Source organism: Neoarius graeffei, chromosome 19 (genome assembly GCF_027579695.1).
Source record: "Neoarius graeffei isolate fNeoGra1 chromosome 19, fNeoGra1.pri, whole genome shotgun sequence".
Lineage (NCBI taxonomy): Eukaryota > Metazoa > Chordata > Actinopteri > Siluriformes > Ariidae > Neoarius > Neoarius graeffei.
In genome coordinates, this window is record NC_083587.1 from 39,287,153 (window position 1) to 39,304,316 (window position 17,164).

General features: G+C 40.6%; 1 protein-coding gene across 1 annotated transcript; it reads right to left on the reverse strand.

The window, feature by feature from the left end:
• Positions 1–588: 588 nt before the first annotated feature.
• LOC132867924 (GTPase IMAP family member 9) lies at positions 589–15,312 on the reverse strand. Its single transcript, XM_060900890.1, has 3 exons — positions 15,152–15,312; positions 5,329–6,108; positions 589–3,282 (listed from the first exon to the last, which is right to left on the reverse strand). The coding sequence occupies exons 1-3, from the start codon at positions 15,174–15,176 to the stop codon at positions 3,257–3,259; spliced, it is 831 nt and encodes a 276-aa protein (XP_060756873.1). The 5' UTR covers positions 15,177–15,312; the 3' UTR covers positions 589–3,256.
• Between the last annotated feature and the right edge of the window lie 1,852 nt (positions 15,313–17,164).

A 17,164-nucleotide genomic window follows, 5' to 3' on the forward strand; every position in this document is an offset into this window, starting at 1 on the left:
TCTGGAAAAATCCCAAGGGAGTTGGGAGCCAGATTTGTGACGTTACCTGCGGAAGCGCCAGCAGGCTGCGAGAACTTGCACGGTTTCAGTGCACAGTCTGTGTAGACCAAGCGCTCCCATTTCTCTCTCTCATTGTCCGGTCTTTTGGGAAACGATGAGTACTAATCCCATCATGATTGGTGTTGCTACACCCTCCTATGATACATCTGTTAACCATTTTAATAATTACGCGATAATGAAGAAATTTGCAGAAAACCACCAGGTCGTTTTCTCATAAACAAACCAGTGCTGATGTAGGATTCAGAGGGAGGCGTCCTGCACGCGACGTCACGAAAATCAGTGTTTCCCGGGAAATCCAAATGCAAAGTTTTTTTCAGAGGCGGACCAATTCGCCTCAAATGGCTTGATTTTCAACTGAATTTTTCTGGTATTGCGCAACGTAAAAAAAAAATTGCAGAGAATGCAGAATGTTACAGATATTTGACCAAAGTTTAATATAAAATAGGAGAATTACATTGATCTTGCTCCTGAATTTACCTGTGATATGCACTTTAAAAAGGAGCACAACAAACAAGAGGAGACACTGGATTAGATCACAGTTTCTTTTAATCATAATAAAATTTCTATTGATTACAAAAGTACAGCACACAAAGATATGCAATGTAACCTGTTTCAACAGGTTTTAACTCATTTATATATGAAGAGACATATGTGACTCCAAATGGAACCCACTTTCATCAACTCTTATGGAAGCGCACTTATTGTTTATTGCCATGGATGTGATGACTCAATTTTTTTTGTGCTCAGTCAAATATAACTCACAGTATTACAGTATTATTGCTGCCTTGAAAACAAATAATGTTCTAGTTCGAACAAAACTTTGTAGTTTGTTGTTTCACTGCATGTCTTGATGCAAGCTTGCCCATAATCCAGTTTGACATTCTGTTGAATATTTATATTTTGGTGCAATTAAAAGATCCACTTAAGATAAAGGTTAAAAGTTAAATGTGTCTTCTGAAATACAGCAATCAAAGAAAAATGTGTGTCTAGTCCATTTTAGAACGCTCCTCAAAAACACATTTTAACATCCAGTAATAAAAAGGGCATGTATTCAGTGACTTCACACACACACACACACACACACACACACACACACACACACACACACACACAAAGAGCTCTGGAAAAAATTAAGATACCACATCATTTTTTTCTTTAATCAGCATCTGTATGTACGGCAGCCATTTCATTCCAGTGTCTATCCTGGAATTCCAACATAAATGCCTCATTTTACTTAATGAGGTACTGATTAGGTGATCATCTGAACCAAATCTTATTTAAATGAGGAAAAGTATAAAAACCTCTGCTGTGGGCATCACTATCCTCTTGCAGTAAGACCAGTTTGGATGGCAAAAAGAGCGCTAGTAGTACCTTAAATTTAATTAGAATACAATATGTTCATCATGTGAGAAATAAGTTTAAAAGAAAAAGTTTTGAGAGAAAAATAATGATTCGATTCTGGCTTTACTGGCAGAAGGATAGCGTGAGCATCAGTTTGCTTCCATCCTCAAAATTTCAAAGACGGCAGTTCATAAGAACAAGGTCAAGAAGCAGACTTTGGGGACAACAAAAGTTACAGACTGGTAGAGGGTGAAGACTACACTCCACTGACTGGGATGATCATCAACTCCTTCGAATGTCACTCAAAACCATAGGATGACATCAAGTGACCTACAAAAAGAATGGCAAATTGCAGCTGTGGTTAAGTCCATGGCAAGGACGGTTTGAAACAGGCTCCTCCAGGTGGGGCTGAACTCATGAAAAGCTTGAAAAAAGCCCTTCATCAATGAGAAGCAAAGAAGAGTCAGGCTGAGGTTTGCTAAAGACCATAAGGATTAGACTGTAGGGGACTGGAGTAAGGTTATCTTCTCTGATGAGTCCAATTTTCAGCCCCCCCCCCCAATCACCTGGTCGTCTAATGGAGACCTGGAGAGGCCTACAAGCCACACTGTCTCACACCCACTGTGAAATGTGGTGGAGGATCGGTGATGATCTGCAGGTGCTTCAGCAAGGCTGGAATGGGGCAGATTTTTGTTTGTGAAGGACACATGAATCAAGTCATGTACAAGTTATCCTGGAAGAAAACTTGCTTCCTTCTGCTCTGACAATGTTCCTGAACTCTGAGGACTGGGTTTTCCAGCAGGACAATGCTCCAGGCCACACAGCCAAGTCAATCAAGGTGTGGATGGATAATCACAAGATCAAGACCCTGTCATGGCCAGCCCAATCTCTAGACCTAAACGCCATTGGAAACTTCTGGAATGTGATCCAGAGGAAGATGGATGGTCAACAAACAAAGCTGAGCTGATTGAATTTTTTTGCACCAGAAGTGGCATAAAGTCACCCAAGAGGAACGTGAAAGACTGGTGGAGAGCATGCCAAGACGCATGAAAGCTGTGATTAAAATGTCAAGGTTATTCCACCAAATATGGATTTCTGAACTCATCCCAGGTTCAAACATTAGTATTGTGTTGTTTACACTGAATATGAGCTTGATTTCTATGCATTATTCAAGGTCTGAAAACAATTCAGTTTTTTATTTTGACCAGTTGTCGGTTTCTGCAATTAGATGTTCTAAGTGACAATATTGTTATGTGGAATTGTTAGTAGTTTATGGAATAAAACAAAACAAAAATGTTCATGTTCCTCAAGCACATATCTATAAATAATAAAACCAGAGAAACTGATAATTTTGCAGTGGGCTCTTAATTTTTTCCAGAGCTATATGGCTAGCTATATATGATATTTTGCGAAACAAACTTGATTGGTAATAATTGCTGAATTGAGTCAAGGCACAAGTGTCTTGGTTTAATTGTTTAAAACAAAGTGAGCAATAAAATATTGGGTTTTGTATCTACTGTAGGTTATAAAATGTCCAATAGCAACATTCATTCTAAATTTTGATATGACACTGGTTTAGTAATACACAAGACAGTAACAGTAAAAACAATGCGTTATTATAACAAGTAGCTGTCATGACTTTATTAGTGCAAATGAGTTGATTGGGGAGGTCTCATTTTTCCCCCCATTTAAAGATATACAGCACATCCAATATATAAAATAAAGACAAAATCACCTTGTTTTTCGTTAAATAAAAACAGGTCAGTCAATTTCTGTACCTGCAGATGTTCATCAAATTACATCAGATCAAGGAATGCAATCCAGCAATATTAATTCACTCTCTGGTCCCTGTCCTTCAATCAGACACTTCTTCCATCAAATCTGGAGAAAAATCAGACAGAAGAAGAAAGATTGAAAAATTTGAATGATTTTATGGCGAGTGAAAAAAATCCAGAAGGTTGAGAAATAATAGATTTTATCATAGCAACTATTTACTGATTCTTCAATGGTGCAAGTGGAGTGAAAACTGAAACAATACGTTCAAGTGAATATCAGGCTAAATACACTATTCACCTTGATAAGCGTATTCATTAACTCCGGTGCATTTGAAAAGACATACATGGCTAAAGCACAGTAACTAAATAAATACAAATGCTGCAGAATAACAATACTTTTTCAGTTTAAACGTTCAATGCTAAGCATAAAGAAAGCTAAATGTATGATGAGTAAAGCTAACTCACTATTATAGCAAAAAAGGTACATAACTACAGCGAAACATTCCTGCGCAACACAGTAAGCAACTTGTGCATGGGGACTTATTGAGGAAACAACAGAAAACACCTAGGTTGTCAAAACGATCGCAGGGAAGTGCATTACTTGCACGTTTGCTCTGGACGTTTCTCCTCATCTTCTCTTTGAAGATGGGCTTGGGGCACAAGTGGTCGAAATTATTCGGATAGCTGGAGTGTGTTAAAGTCTTCTTGAGGATTTAAGAGTCCTGTGGGTCTCGTGGATAAAGTGTCTTGAAGAGTGAATCATTGTGTTGCGTTTTTGCAGAGCGGTGATTCGTATTGATGGAAACCAACAAAGAGTTCAAAAGTTCCTTGAATCAGTGTGTTCGCAGAGCGGAGCTTTGTAGAACAGATCAGCAAGGCTTCCATTAAATGAAGAGCTCAAAGTTTTGGCTATGCATAACGGTTTTGTTGTGAGCTAGTCATGCATATTTTATTATGCGAAATAGCGATTGGGCTAATGGGCTATCGACATCGCCCCTTGGTAGATGTTCTGGGGAAATTTGATGCCAGACATTCCAAAGGCACAATTTTTAAATTATTTTTTTACTTTATTACAAAACTCATGGATAAACACACATGAATGCAAACTGGGAAGCCAGAGCCTCACAAGATCAAACATTTAAATCATTTCTATCCACTCACAAATTATTAGTTATTTGGCATAAGCATACTCATTAGATTAGAAGTAGGCAGGATACATTCACATGGATAAAAATGTTGATTGTTATAACCTTTAGACAAACACCCAGATGTATAAAACACATTGGACTGGCAATAAGTCCATTCTTTAACAATTTTCTCTGACTAAAGAACATCTACCTTTGTCCTGAGCATGTGTATGTGCGTATGCATTTCCTGAACGTTTCATTTTTTCAGTTCGGCTAAATGTTCATTTTGAATACAAGATCCTTCAGAAAGTCCATCAAAATGCTGAGTTAGGCAGAAAAGTCTGTTGAATCGATCGGGTGGCTATTTCATAAAACCGTCACTGTTCTTAGTTCCATGGGGGACTCGTTTCCTTGGGAGCCAGTTTGAGGTCAGTAGGGGTTGTAAACCATCATGTCCTAGAGGCCATCTGCTCAGCAAAGCGCCATTCAGATTGGGTTTAACATAAAGCATCTTCCCATGGTTGTAAATTGCCTTGGTATAGATAATGAGACAGCAGAAATCTGTATGGTGTTTGAAACAAAGGAGTTCTTCGATTCACCAATCATCTTTGTCTGAATAGGTCTTGAAATAAAAAGAATCTGTAGCTTTAAGAGTGGCTGTTGATAAAATAAACATTTCTGATGAACATTTCGCCATGGACTGGGTTTGATCCAACAACACATGGGGGAAACAGAACCATAACCCAAAAAGCATGTGTCAAAATAAAGGCACACGCAACACTCACCACACTGGGACACGAGCTGTGCAGTCAGGGGGGGAATTTGTGACGTAAAGGGGTTGTATGATCATTAACGAATATCAAATAATGGTAATGACAATCTAAGTTTTCATTTGTATAGATCAGTAAAAGAAAAATAACACCTTATCTACACTCTTAGAAAAAAAATCCCTCGAGAGTTTTCCCTATAACATTAACTAACAGTATTTACAGTACAGTACCAAACTGTGAAAGGCATGAACTTACTGTGTGGACTCTTCACATCGACCATCCGTATTGAGCTGAAGGAACCGTTCTGTTTGGGCCGAGCTCCGAGCTCACGCGTCTCTTTCACCTCTTTTGAGTTTGAGTTCTCATCAGTAGCTTCAGCTGTAACCGGATTCTGCGCTTTCTCCTCCTGCACCATGGAACTGAAGTGCCCTCCCTCCTCAGCCACCATCTTCTCCACCTTCTCAATCAGCTCTGGGACCTGCGTGCGCTCTCCAAAGGCATCATTGTTGACGACATGGTATCTCTTCTTGCACTTGTCCAGCACCCACTGCAGTGCACTACCTTGGCGCCGGATATATCTCTCGATTGACATGTTCTTCAGCACCTCTGCCCATGTAAACACCACAATGGTATGTCTCCACACAGCCTCACCAAATGGCACCAAGTTCTCCTCGATTCTCGCCCGGTCCGTGTCTGTGAACATGCCTACAGGCACAACGAGCAGGAAAGCATGCGGCCCTGGTGGGCACATAGCCAGACTACGAGCCAGCTCTTGTTGATAAGCAGCTGGAGTGGTCTGAGCTGAAAACCAGCCCGGCGTATCCACAACGGTCAGCTTGCGGCCGTAGCGCTCTGCATCCCGCTTCACTGAAAATTCAGCTGCTCGTTCCAGCCGAAACTCTTCATACCCCAGGATAGTATTTCCAGTCAGGCTTTTCCCAGGCCATCGCCAGCCCAGAAGGATAAGGCGCAGCTCAGAGAGATGGTTCGAAGCAGCTAATTTTTTCTTCTCTTCAAGATCAAAATGATAATTTCCTGTAAGGAAAAAAACTGATGCTGAGTGCAAATATGAAGGTTTTTAAACCATCCAGTTCTTTTTGAAAATCTAACAGTAGCAAGCAAAAAATGATGGGGTTGTTTCATGATTACATAGAACAATAATTATGATTACATACTGTAGAACAGGGCTCGAAATTAACTTTTTTTCTGTGTGTCCCCCAGTGGTCCCGAATTCTGTGTTGTATTGTCCCGAATGGAAGCAATAGTGTCCCCATTTTTTTTCCTCTCTGAAATAACCAGTGGTTAATATTATCATATGAAGTTACTATTATATTTGTAACTATGCGATTTTGAACCCTTTATATCATTTTTACAATAAGTCACAAGACACAAGCGACATGTCCTATACGTCATCTACTTCAAAATTACAGTTATTGCATTTTCAGTTTATTAAACTTTGGCGATCTCACTGTATGAATAGATACTCGTTTATTTAAAGGGACCAACTAGCTCATTCAGAAAATGTTTCAACTCCCTACATCTGCAGTACACGTTAGTTGAAAATAAGACCCCTTTTATGTTCATTTCATCTACTTATACCTTGAATATCTGTTGGTACTTATAAGGCCAACTTATAATTTTCACCATTACCGTTATCCATTTTTATGAACTTTCCGTTATCCATTTTATGAACTTTCGCTGCCGAGTGCAAATGTTAGCAACATCAACATAGTGCCAGGTCCTAGTCCAGTTGTGCTGCTGACTGACTAAACTTTGTGAACTAGAAAGACACCAAGAAAACTCACTTATTCTGTTGAACGGTATCTTCCGTCAGTATCATCCACATCATTCCTGTTGTATTTTATAACGTGTCTAACAGTGTTCATTAAGTTCATTCAGTTGCTAGCGTTGCCTGCAGACCAGGCGATGACACTTTGGATCCTGAAGGTCCCGGAGACGTTATGTCTGGGCTTTCAGTTTCTTCCCCGCGGTCGGTTCGCTTCAACCACTTAAGCATTTTTGTTCTGGCAAGAGTCGGCGCAGCGTGTGCGGTAGCAATTCCATTCCAAGTCCATATAATGCGGACTCCGGCCGAAGATTCTAGAACAGAATGCGCTGCTCTGTAGCCTACGGATGCAGGTGCATCGAAAGTGTAGCTACTATGTATTTTTCGCTGTTAACGTTTTAAAATTAAAATTGACAAATTAGGTGAATGTCTACGTATGTGTTACGGCTTTGTAAATAATATTAATGTAGAACTTTTTTTCTAGATCTATTTTTTTCCATTGTCCCGGGATTGTCCCAGATATGATAATTTTGTGTCCCGATGACATTTTTTATGGTCCCCGGGACGTCGGGACACCGTTAGTTTCGAGCGCTGCTGTAGAACAATAATTATGAACACTTTACATTGCTGCCTGCAACTAAAAATGATACAAAATCCCTAAAACATGAACACTCAATTAGATATCATCTTTTGCACCACCACTGACCAGATGTTTCATTAGTGGTAGTAGTGCTACCTGCTGCGTCACTGTGCTTCCCTCTGGAAAAGTTGTTCTTAAAAGATATATTTTTTCTAAGAATGAAGAACAGTGCAGGGATTTGACCTTTCGGTTTCCTTTTGTTACCATTTATACAAGGACATGGAAAGGAACTTCTGGAGAGATCTTTTTTTTTTGTACTGTGTGAGTGAGTGAGAGAGAGAGAGAGGAGAGGAATCCAGAAAGTAACTGTGGTGTAGTTCAGTAATAAAAATGTTAGAGGGGGTTCCAGTGAAACAGAACATTTCAGAGAGGAAAAAAAAAAAATCCTTTGGCAGAGTGCATCTACCATAAGGCTGTCGTGAAAGCACTTGATATCTGAAATGCTTGATTATGTAATTAATAGCTGTATTCAGAACACAGTCATTCAATGGGGTTCTAAAGTTCCAGGAAGTGCAGCCGAGTCCCTTCTCTTTACACTTCCTCACTTCTTTGCTCCTATAACAAGTGGTGATGTGCACAGAGAGGTCATTAATGTTATGTCTAGTGCTGTTGAAGTATCTTGCCACTGACTGTGTGTGTGGGGGGTTTTTTTTGGTTCTCCAAGCACCTTCATACCATCAGAATGAAGATTTCTCCTTTCCAGTGGCAAGACACTTCAATAGCAACATCCTTTGCTGGTCAAAAATTAAGTTGACATTTTTAATATTTGATTACAAATCATTTGCAGTCAATGACTTCCTGAAATTTAAACCCAGCATCACCAGATGAGAGATGGGTGTCTTCCCTGGTGATGCTCTGCCAGGCCTTGACTGCAGCTATCTTCAGTTCCTCCTTGTTCTTGGGGGAATTTTGCCTTCAGTTTTGCCTCCACACGGTGGTGTAGTGGTTAGCGCTGTCGCCTCACAGCAAGAAGGTCCTGGGTTCGAGCCCCGGGGCCGGCGAGGGCCTTTCTGTGTGGAGTTTGCATGTTCTCCCTGTGTCCGCGTGGGTTTCCTCCAGGTGCTCCGGTTTCCCCCACAGTCCAAAGATATGCAGGTTAGGTTAACTGGTGACTCTAAATTGAGCGTAGGTGTGAATGTGAGTGTGAATGGTTGTCTGTGTCTATGTGTCAGCCCTGTGATGACCTGGCGACTTGTCCAGGGTGTACCCCGCCTTTCGCCCGTAGTCAGCTGGGATAGGCTCCAGCTTGCCTGCGACCCTGTAGAAGGATAAAGCGGCTAGAGATAATGAGATGAGATGAGTTTTGCCTCCAGGAAGTGAAATTCATGCTCTGTTAAAGGGAATTTACACAGCAAGCAAGACGTAGGCATGAACAAACGGTAAGTGTATGCGTTTGCCAGTTTACACTGTCTCCATTTCTGAAGCACGATTTTCAAAATTCGTGACTGAAACAGTAAGCTAGCGCCCCTCAAAAACTGCTGAAGTCACCAAAGTGACCAATCTGGAATCTGTAGGGAAGAGCAGGGAGACTTGGGACACGTTTTCAGCTTTTTTAGATTATGTGAAATTCTTTGCAAAAAGAAGTCACATTCATATTGCATTGGAGATTATTTACTATACTATAGTATATTATTTACTATATATTAATTTGATAATTATGGCCTACAGCGCAAAAAAAAAATCATCCCAAAATATAAGAAGATTTAATTTCGAGTTTGAGTAAAACAGCATAAAATACTGTGCATCTCTCAGTCTACTTCAGCACACGCAACCATAATCATGGGGAAGACTGCTGACTTGACAGTTGTCCAGAAGATGATGATCGATACCCTCCAAAAGAAGGGTAAGCCACAGAAGGTCATTGCTGAAAAGGCTGGCTGGAAAAAGGTGCACAAGCAACAGGGATGACCGCAGCCTTGAGTGGACTGTTAACAAAAGTTGACTCAAGGACTTGGGAGAACTTCGGACTGAGGCTGGTGTCCACTCAAAAGCCACCACGCACAGACGTTTTCAGGAAAGGGGCTACAACTGTCGCATTCCTAATATCAAACCACTCCTGAACCAGAGACAACGTCAGAAGCGTCTTACCTGGGCTAAGGAGAGAAAGAACTGGACTGTTGCTTAGTGGTCCAAAGTCCTCTTTTCAGATGAAAGTAAATTTTGCATTTAATTGGAACTCAAGGCCCTAGAGTCTGGAGGAAGAGTGAAGAGGCACAGAATCCAAGGTGTTCGAAGTCCAGTGTGAAGGTTCCACAATCTGTGATGATTTGGGGTGCCATGTCATCTGCTGGTGTTGGTCCACTGTGTTTTATCAAGTCCAAAGTCAACGCAGCCATTTACCAGGAGATTTTAGAGCAGTTCATCCTTCCATCTGCTGACAAGCTTTACGAAGATGCCGATTTCCTTTTCCAGCAAGACTTAGCACCTGCCCACAGTCCCAAAACTACTACAAAATGGTTTGCTGACCATGATATTACTGTGTTTGACTGGCCAGCCAACTTGCCTGACCTGAACCCCAGAGAGAATCTATGGGTTATTTTCAAGAGGAAGAAGAAACACTCGACCCAAAAATACAGACGAGCTGAAGGCCACTATCAAAGCAACCTGGGCTTCAATAACACCTCAGCAGTGCTACAGGCTGATCGCCTCCATGCCACGCCGCACTGATGCAGTAATTCGTGGAAAAGGAGCCCCAACCAAGTATTGAGTGTATAAATGAATATACTTTTCAGAAGCTGGATATTTCTGTATTGTAAATCCTTTTTTGTTTGACCTTAGGACAATTCTAATAATTTGAGACTGGATTTCTGATTCTCATGAACTGTAAGCCATAATCATCAAAATTAAAACAAAAAAAGGATTGAAATATTTCACTTTATGTGTCATGAATATAGCATATATGAAAGTTCTATCTCATCTCATTATCTCTAGCCATTTGATCCTGTTCTACAGGGTCGCAGCGAAGCTGGAGCCTATCCCAGCTGACTATGGGCGAAAAGCGGGGTACACCCTGGACAAGTCGCCAGGTCATCATAGGGCCGACACACAGACAACCATTCACACTCTCATTCACACCTACGGTCAATTTAGAGTCACCAGTTAACCTAACCTGCATGTCTTTGGACTGTGGGGGAAACCGGAGCAGGTTTTCATCTTGCTTCTTGTGAAGATTTCTCATTTATACCTCGATTATGCCACTGTGCCTGTTGATGGGGGAGATTGGGGAGACTTGGGACAGTTTCTCATCTCATCTTATCTCTAGCCGCTTTATCCTGTTCTACAGGGTCGCAGGCAAGCTGGAGCCTATCCCAGCTGACTATGGGCGAGAGACGGGGTACACCCTGGACAAGTCGCCAGGTCATTGCAGGGCTGATACAAAGACACAGACAACCATTCACACTCACACCTATGGTCAATTTAGAGCCACCTGCATGTCTTTGGACTGTGGGGGAAACCGGAGCACCCGGAGGAAACCCACACAGACACGGGGAGAACATGCAAACTCCACACAGAAAGGCCCTCGTCGGCCACTGGGCTCGAACCCAGGACCTTCTTGCTGTGAGGCGACAGTGCTAACCACTACACCACAGTGCCGCCCTCAATTCTAGTCAATCTTTGTTCAATTTTAAGAAAAATCTTAAGTCTTATATGTATAATTTTATGACTTCTATTGAGAATATTGATTTTTATTAATTTTTGTATTTTTTTTATACCTCTCTTTCATGTCACATCTTGTATTATGGGGACCACAATGGAAATAAGTTTTTAACTTTGTGTTATCCCCGGCAATATCTACAGTATTATGTATTTTATGTATTTTTTATACTCATGTTTATTTTGGATCATCCTTATATATGTTTATCATTTTTATGTGCTGTATTATTGCCAAATTAAAAAAAAAAAATACTTAACACACACCTTGCCATGGAACAAGGGGGATATCAAATGTATAAAGTGCTGTAATTCTGACACTTCACCTGATTTGGATGTAAATACTCTTTGCACTTTGAATTGAAATATTGAATATGATGTCAAGTCTAATAATAGTGTAGTACACAGCTAAAATAAGTTTGTCGGTGTCCAAATAAATATTTATGGGCCTCAAATGTATATGAATTCAAAAATATCATTAGTGAAACTGAACAGTGTTTGTATGAGAACAGTGAAACAGCAGTGAGGTGTGCAGTTGGAACGACTGAACGGTTCAAGGTGAAGGTGGGACTCCATCAAGGATCTGCTTTGAGTCCTTTCTTGTTTGCCATAGTGATGGATAGCTTGACGGACGAAGTGAGGCAAGAGTCACCATGGAACATGATGATTGCGGATGATATTGTGATATGTGGTGAAAGTAGAAAGGAGGTTGAGCTGGGTTTGGAGAGATGGAGGTATGCATTGGAACGGAAGGTGAGCAGGAGCAAAACAGAATACATGTGCATCAATGAGAATGGGGATGAGAGTGTAGTGAAGATGCAAGAAGTAGATGTAAAGAAAGTTGGTGAATTCAAGTACCTGGGGTCAAGTGTGCAGGAAAATGGGGGCTGCGATAATGAGGTGAGAAAGAAAGTGCAGGCAGGGTGGAGCAGTTAGCAAGGTCGGCTCACAGCAAGAAGGTTCTGGGTTCGAGCCCAGTGGCTGACAGGGCCTTTCTATGTGGAGTTTGCATGTTCTCCCCGTGTCTGCGTGGGTTTCCTCTGGGTGCTCCGGTTTCCCCCACAGTCCAAAGACATGCAGTTAGGTTAATATGGGACGGCCTTGGGCTGAGGTGCCCTTGAGCGAGGCACCTAACCCCTGACTGCTCCCCGGGCGCTGTTAGCATGGTTGCCCACTGCTCTGGGTATGTGTGTGTGCTCATTGCTCACGTGTGTGTTCACTGCTTCAGATGGGTTAAAGTGCATATTCTGGACCAATTTCATGTTTTTTATATGAAAGTATGTCCCTTTATACACTCATCCAGAAGGGTAATTTTGCACAAGGCCATCTGTCGACAGCAGAAAAAAATAAAATAACAAAACGCGTCTGGAAAAATCCCAAGGGAGTCTGGAGCCAGATTCGTGACGTCACGTGCGGATCCGCCAGCAGGCTGCGAGAGCTTGCATGGATTCAGTGCACAGTCTGTGTAGACCAAGTTTACCAGCTAGCGATTTTGCATTGAAATATGGAATTGTTGCCTGAGCTTCTAAACCCATGGATTCATACATCAATGATAATCTGTCTATTGTTACATAAATCATATTTTTTCTAATTACTATTATGTATTTATATATTTCTTCATTTAGAAGAGTACTGGCTACTGTAGGGGAAAGATTTCATAAGCTACACACATGGAATCGGCTAAGCAGGGTCGTATATACATTCAATGTGTTTGACAGGTCCCAAGATCTCAAGCCCTGACACGCATATCCCTTGATACATGTGAAGTAAATGTATTATCACCCATCGCTTTCATGTTGTTTACTTTTGTGTGTCAATAAATAACATCCGTGTACCACACAAACACCTAATTTAGAGTATAGTCTCTCTTATTTCTTACCCTGGCAACAGTCAACTTGTGAATCGCCGATTTTCTTGGTCTTTTTCTCGGCTCTGCTTTGGTCCTCGGCTTCCGGGTGCCTCGCACGAAGCGCTCCCATTTCTCTTTCATTGTCCGGTCTTTTGGGAAACGATGAGTACTAATCCCACCATGATCGGTGTTGCTACACCCTCCTACGATACGTCTGTTAACCATTTTAATGATTACATGATAACGTTGAAGAAATTTGCAGAAAACCACCAGGTAATTTTCTCATAAACAAACCAGCGCTGACGTCGGATTCAGAGGGAGGCGTCCCGCACGCGACGTCACGAAAATCAATGTTTGCCGGGAAATCCAAATGCCAAGGTTTTTCAGAGGCGGACCAATTTGCCTCAAATGGCTTGATTTCAACTGAATTTTTCTGGTATTGCGCAAGGTAAAAAAAATTGCACAAAATGCAAAATGTGACAGATATTTGACCAAAATTTAATATAAAATAGGAGAATTACATTGATCTTGCTCCTGAATTTACCTGTGATATGCACTTTAAATGCAGAGAGGAATTTCACAAGTGTGTGATGAATAAAGTTGTACTTTCTTCAGTTGGAGAAGGATTTCGGGACTCATTTGTAATAGGAAAGTCCCAGCAAAAGTGAAACGTAAGATGTATAAGACAGTAGTGAGACCAGCTGTGATGTATGGATTGGAAACCGTACCCTTAACGAAGAGACAGGAGGCAAAGTTGGAGGTGGCGGAGTTGAGGATGTTAAAGGGCATATCACGGGTAAATTCAAGAGCAAGATCAATGTAATTATCCTATTTTATATTAAACTTTGGTCAAATATCTAACATTCTGTATTGGTCCGCCTCTGAAAAAACTTGGCATTTGGATTTCCCAGGAAACATTGATTTTCGTGACGCCGCGTGCGGGACGCCTCCCTCTGAATCCGATGTCAGCGCTGGTTTGTTTATGAGAAAACGACCTGGCGGTTTTCTGCAAATTTCTTCAACGTTATCGAGTAATTATTAAAATGGTTAACAGATGTATTGTAGGAGGGTGCAGCAACACCAATCATGATGGGATTAGTATTCATCATTTTCCAAAAGACCGGACAACGAGAGAGAAACGGGAGCGCTTGGTCTACACAGGCTGTGCACTGAAACCGTGCAAAGCCCTCGCAGCCTGCTGGTGCTTCCGCAGGTAACGTCACGAATCTGGCTCCAGACTCCTTTGGGATTTTTCCAGACGCATTTTGTTATTTTATTTTTTTCTGCTGTAGACAGACGGCCTTGTGCAAAATTACCCTTCTGGATGAGTGTGTAAAGGGACATTCTTTCATATAAAAAAAAAGCCAAAATTGGTCCAGAATATGCCCAAAAGGTTTGCGATGGGAGGTTGGACAGGATAAGGAACGAGCACATCAGAGGGACAGCTTGGGAATTAAGCTAAGAGAGATCAGACTGAAATGGTATGGGCACATCCTGAGAAGAGATGCAGAGCATGTTGAGGATGGAGCTGCCAGGCATACGAAAACGAGGAAGGCCAAAGAGGAGGAGATGAGAGAGGACATGAAAGTGGTAGAGAAGAATGCGGAAGACAGGGAGCAATGGAGATGAAAGATCAGCTGTGGTGACCCCTAACCAGGAGCAGCCAAAAGAATATGATGATGATTAGTGAAACTGACCAAAGCACCTTAAAGATTCCTGGGAGAGATTAAGCATTTACAGATGGATGTAGGAAACAGTGAAGTAAAGCTGTGATGTTGATTTAAAAATAAAGCACATGTTCAAGACTAGAAGTGAAATGTGATATCTGATCGGGCCAGAAAGGCTGTGCCACGCTGGAGATATATTTCAGAGACGTGGCTGATGGTAAATATTTAATTAGCTTAAGTTACTTCTACTGTCGAATCTAACTCCAGACTCAGAGAGGAAATATCACGTGACTGACTTATTGACATTCCCACTAAATTGTTAAAGAAATTATATTATAATACAATAAGAGTTGGTTCAGTGTAAATCTATCAGCTGAAAGTGAAATGTCAGTTTCGGTATGAAACTCATCCAGCCAAGTATAGAGTTTTAAAGAATTAACACCAAAATAAGTTAATAGTATGAAGCCAGTATCTTCAACACTTACCTGTTGCTTTGTCAGACGCCATCATACCGATTCCAAAATTAATTTCCTTCAGTTTATTGTTTCTTTATTCTCAGCAGAGGGATTTCCTGGTTCACCGGCTGGTAAAGTGCGTAAACGTGTAGGCGGGGCTTTTGCTTTCAACACAAGCACAAACTGCTGAAGGGATGTTCGAGTTCACGTAGGCTGAGTAACCACGTCATCCGCGTCCCCGCCCACTGAGGACTACGTAAAAGTCTGACGCTCTCATAACCCAGTCGAGACGATCTTTTGATTTTTTTTTTATTTGATTTTATTCGATCATAATGTAAAATGAAGTACAAAATACATTAAAATCAGGATTACACAAGAAAGCGCAAGCACTTATTTCCATTGTGGTCCCATTAAAACACGAAAAACAGCAATGGCAACGTTATGATTTGACTTAATATTGACTCACTGTACTATGTAAATGGTGAAAAAAATAATAATAATAAAAAAGGAAAAAGCTATACAGACAACAGAACAGTAATAAGAATTTTGACTAGAAGAAAAAAAATTAGTAAAATAAAAAGGTGTTGCTGTCTAAGACCATTAAAAAGGTGATTCTTCACTGACAGTTTGAAACTGGACTTGTTCTGAATACTTTTAATATTGTTGGGGAGTTGATTCCAAATTTTGATTGCTGAGTAATAAAACGATGTTTTTCCAAATGATTTTACATGTGGAACGTGCAGAGCATTGTTACTGGATCTAGTATTGATATTGTGAACCTGGTTAATATTGATAAAATTATCATTGAGATAGTCTGGTGCCTGATGATGGATGATGCTATGGACCATATTTAACTTTAGTTGATGGACTCTTAGCTCAACTGGCAGCATACGGACCTGTTCAAATTTTTGTGCCCCAATATGGGTTCTGGCTGGTGCATTCAAAAGATACCGAATGATTTTGTTCTGGGTACACTGCAGCCTGTTCTTGTGCTTCTGAGTGAGGCCAGTGTACCAAGATGCTCTGGCATAATCAAAATGGCTCTGGATGAGAGCAGACACTAGGAGCTTTTTAGTTTCAAGGTTAACATTTTTGGCTTGCCTATACAGAAACTTGAGCTTAGCATTTGACCGGCCAATAATGTTCTTTACAGTCCTGTCTCCAGATAAGGATTGGTCCAGGTCAATTCCTAGGTACTTGACATGGGAAGAGCATGAGTAGAAGAGTAGAAGCCATCTGGCGGCCATCTTACCACTCATTCACTCACTTACTCAATGGTTATATGAGCCATTCCACCGAATTTCCGTTCCTAGAAAATTACATGTATAAATAAATGCACATAAAAATGTACTTTAAAATACATTTCCTTATTACGCAGAATGTCCTGCACATTGATCTGATTTCAAATTTAAGATATATAATTGTAAGGATTAATAAAAACTACCTAAAACACTGAAAAATAGCATGTGTTACCTGTCCCCGCACTCTAACTTTATACTTAACTATGAAATATTATGATTAAAATCCTTCAGAAACAGTATTTCTTTTGCACTGTTGTGTGACTCTGTATCCTATCCATGGTCTAAATATATATTTTTTTCATAAGAAATCCACAATATCTTAGTTAAAATACACATTTTAGTTGTGTCCCTGGGTTTTCACTCAGTCCTGTTACCAAAACATATTACCCCATCTGACAAATTTGGAACATTCCATAAATCACATGCTCAACAGGAAGTTACATCAGTTGTGTCTTCTGAAGGTCATGGGAAGACCAAAAGTTAGTTCTCTCATTTACTTTTCTGTATATTTGATGATTTTTTAACTTTGACTGATAAGGTCAATGTCAACATACTGTCCTGTTACTTAAATTATTTCTTAGATGATATTTGTTTATTTTAAAAATACAGACTTTTGGTAAATCACGAGAATGTGCTAAGTGTGGCCATGCTATTAGTGATGACGCCATGTGGCTTAATTCCATGTATAAGCTAATCCTAGTCTAAAAACTCAGTCCTGTTACTCATATAAAGAGTATGCAGC

Bases quoted from the DNA above. Each gene is read 5' to 3' on its own strand.
- LOC132867924 (XM_060900890.1), bottom strand. From the start codon at position 15,176: ATGATGGCGTCTGACAAAGCAACAG. The intron at 6,109-15,151 runs GTAAGTGTTGAA...TTTTCCTTACAG, and splicing joins GGCGTCTGACAAAGCAACAG to GAAATTATCATTTTGATCTT. The intron at 3,283-5,328 runs GTAAGTTCATGC...ATTTTTCTCCAG, and splicing joins CGATGTGAAGAGTCCACACA to ATTTGATGGAAGAAGTGTCT.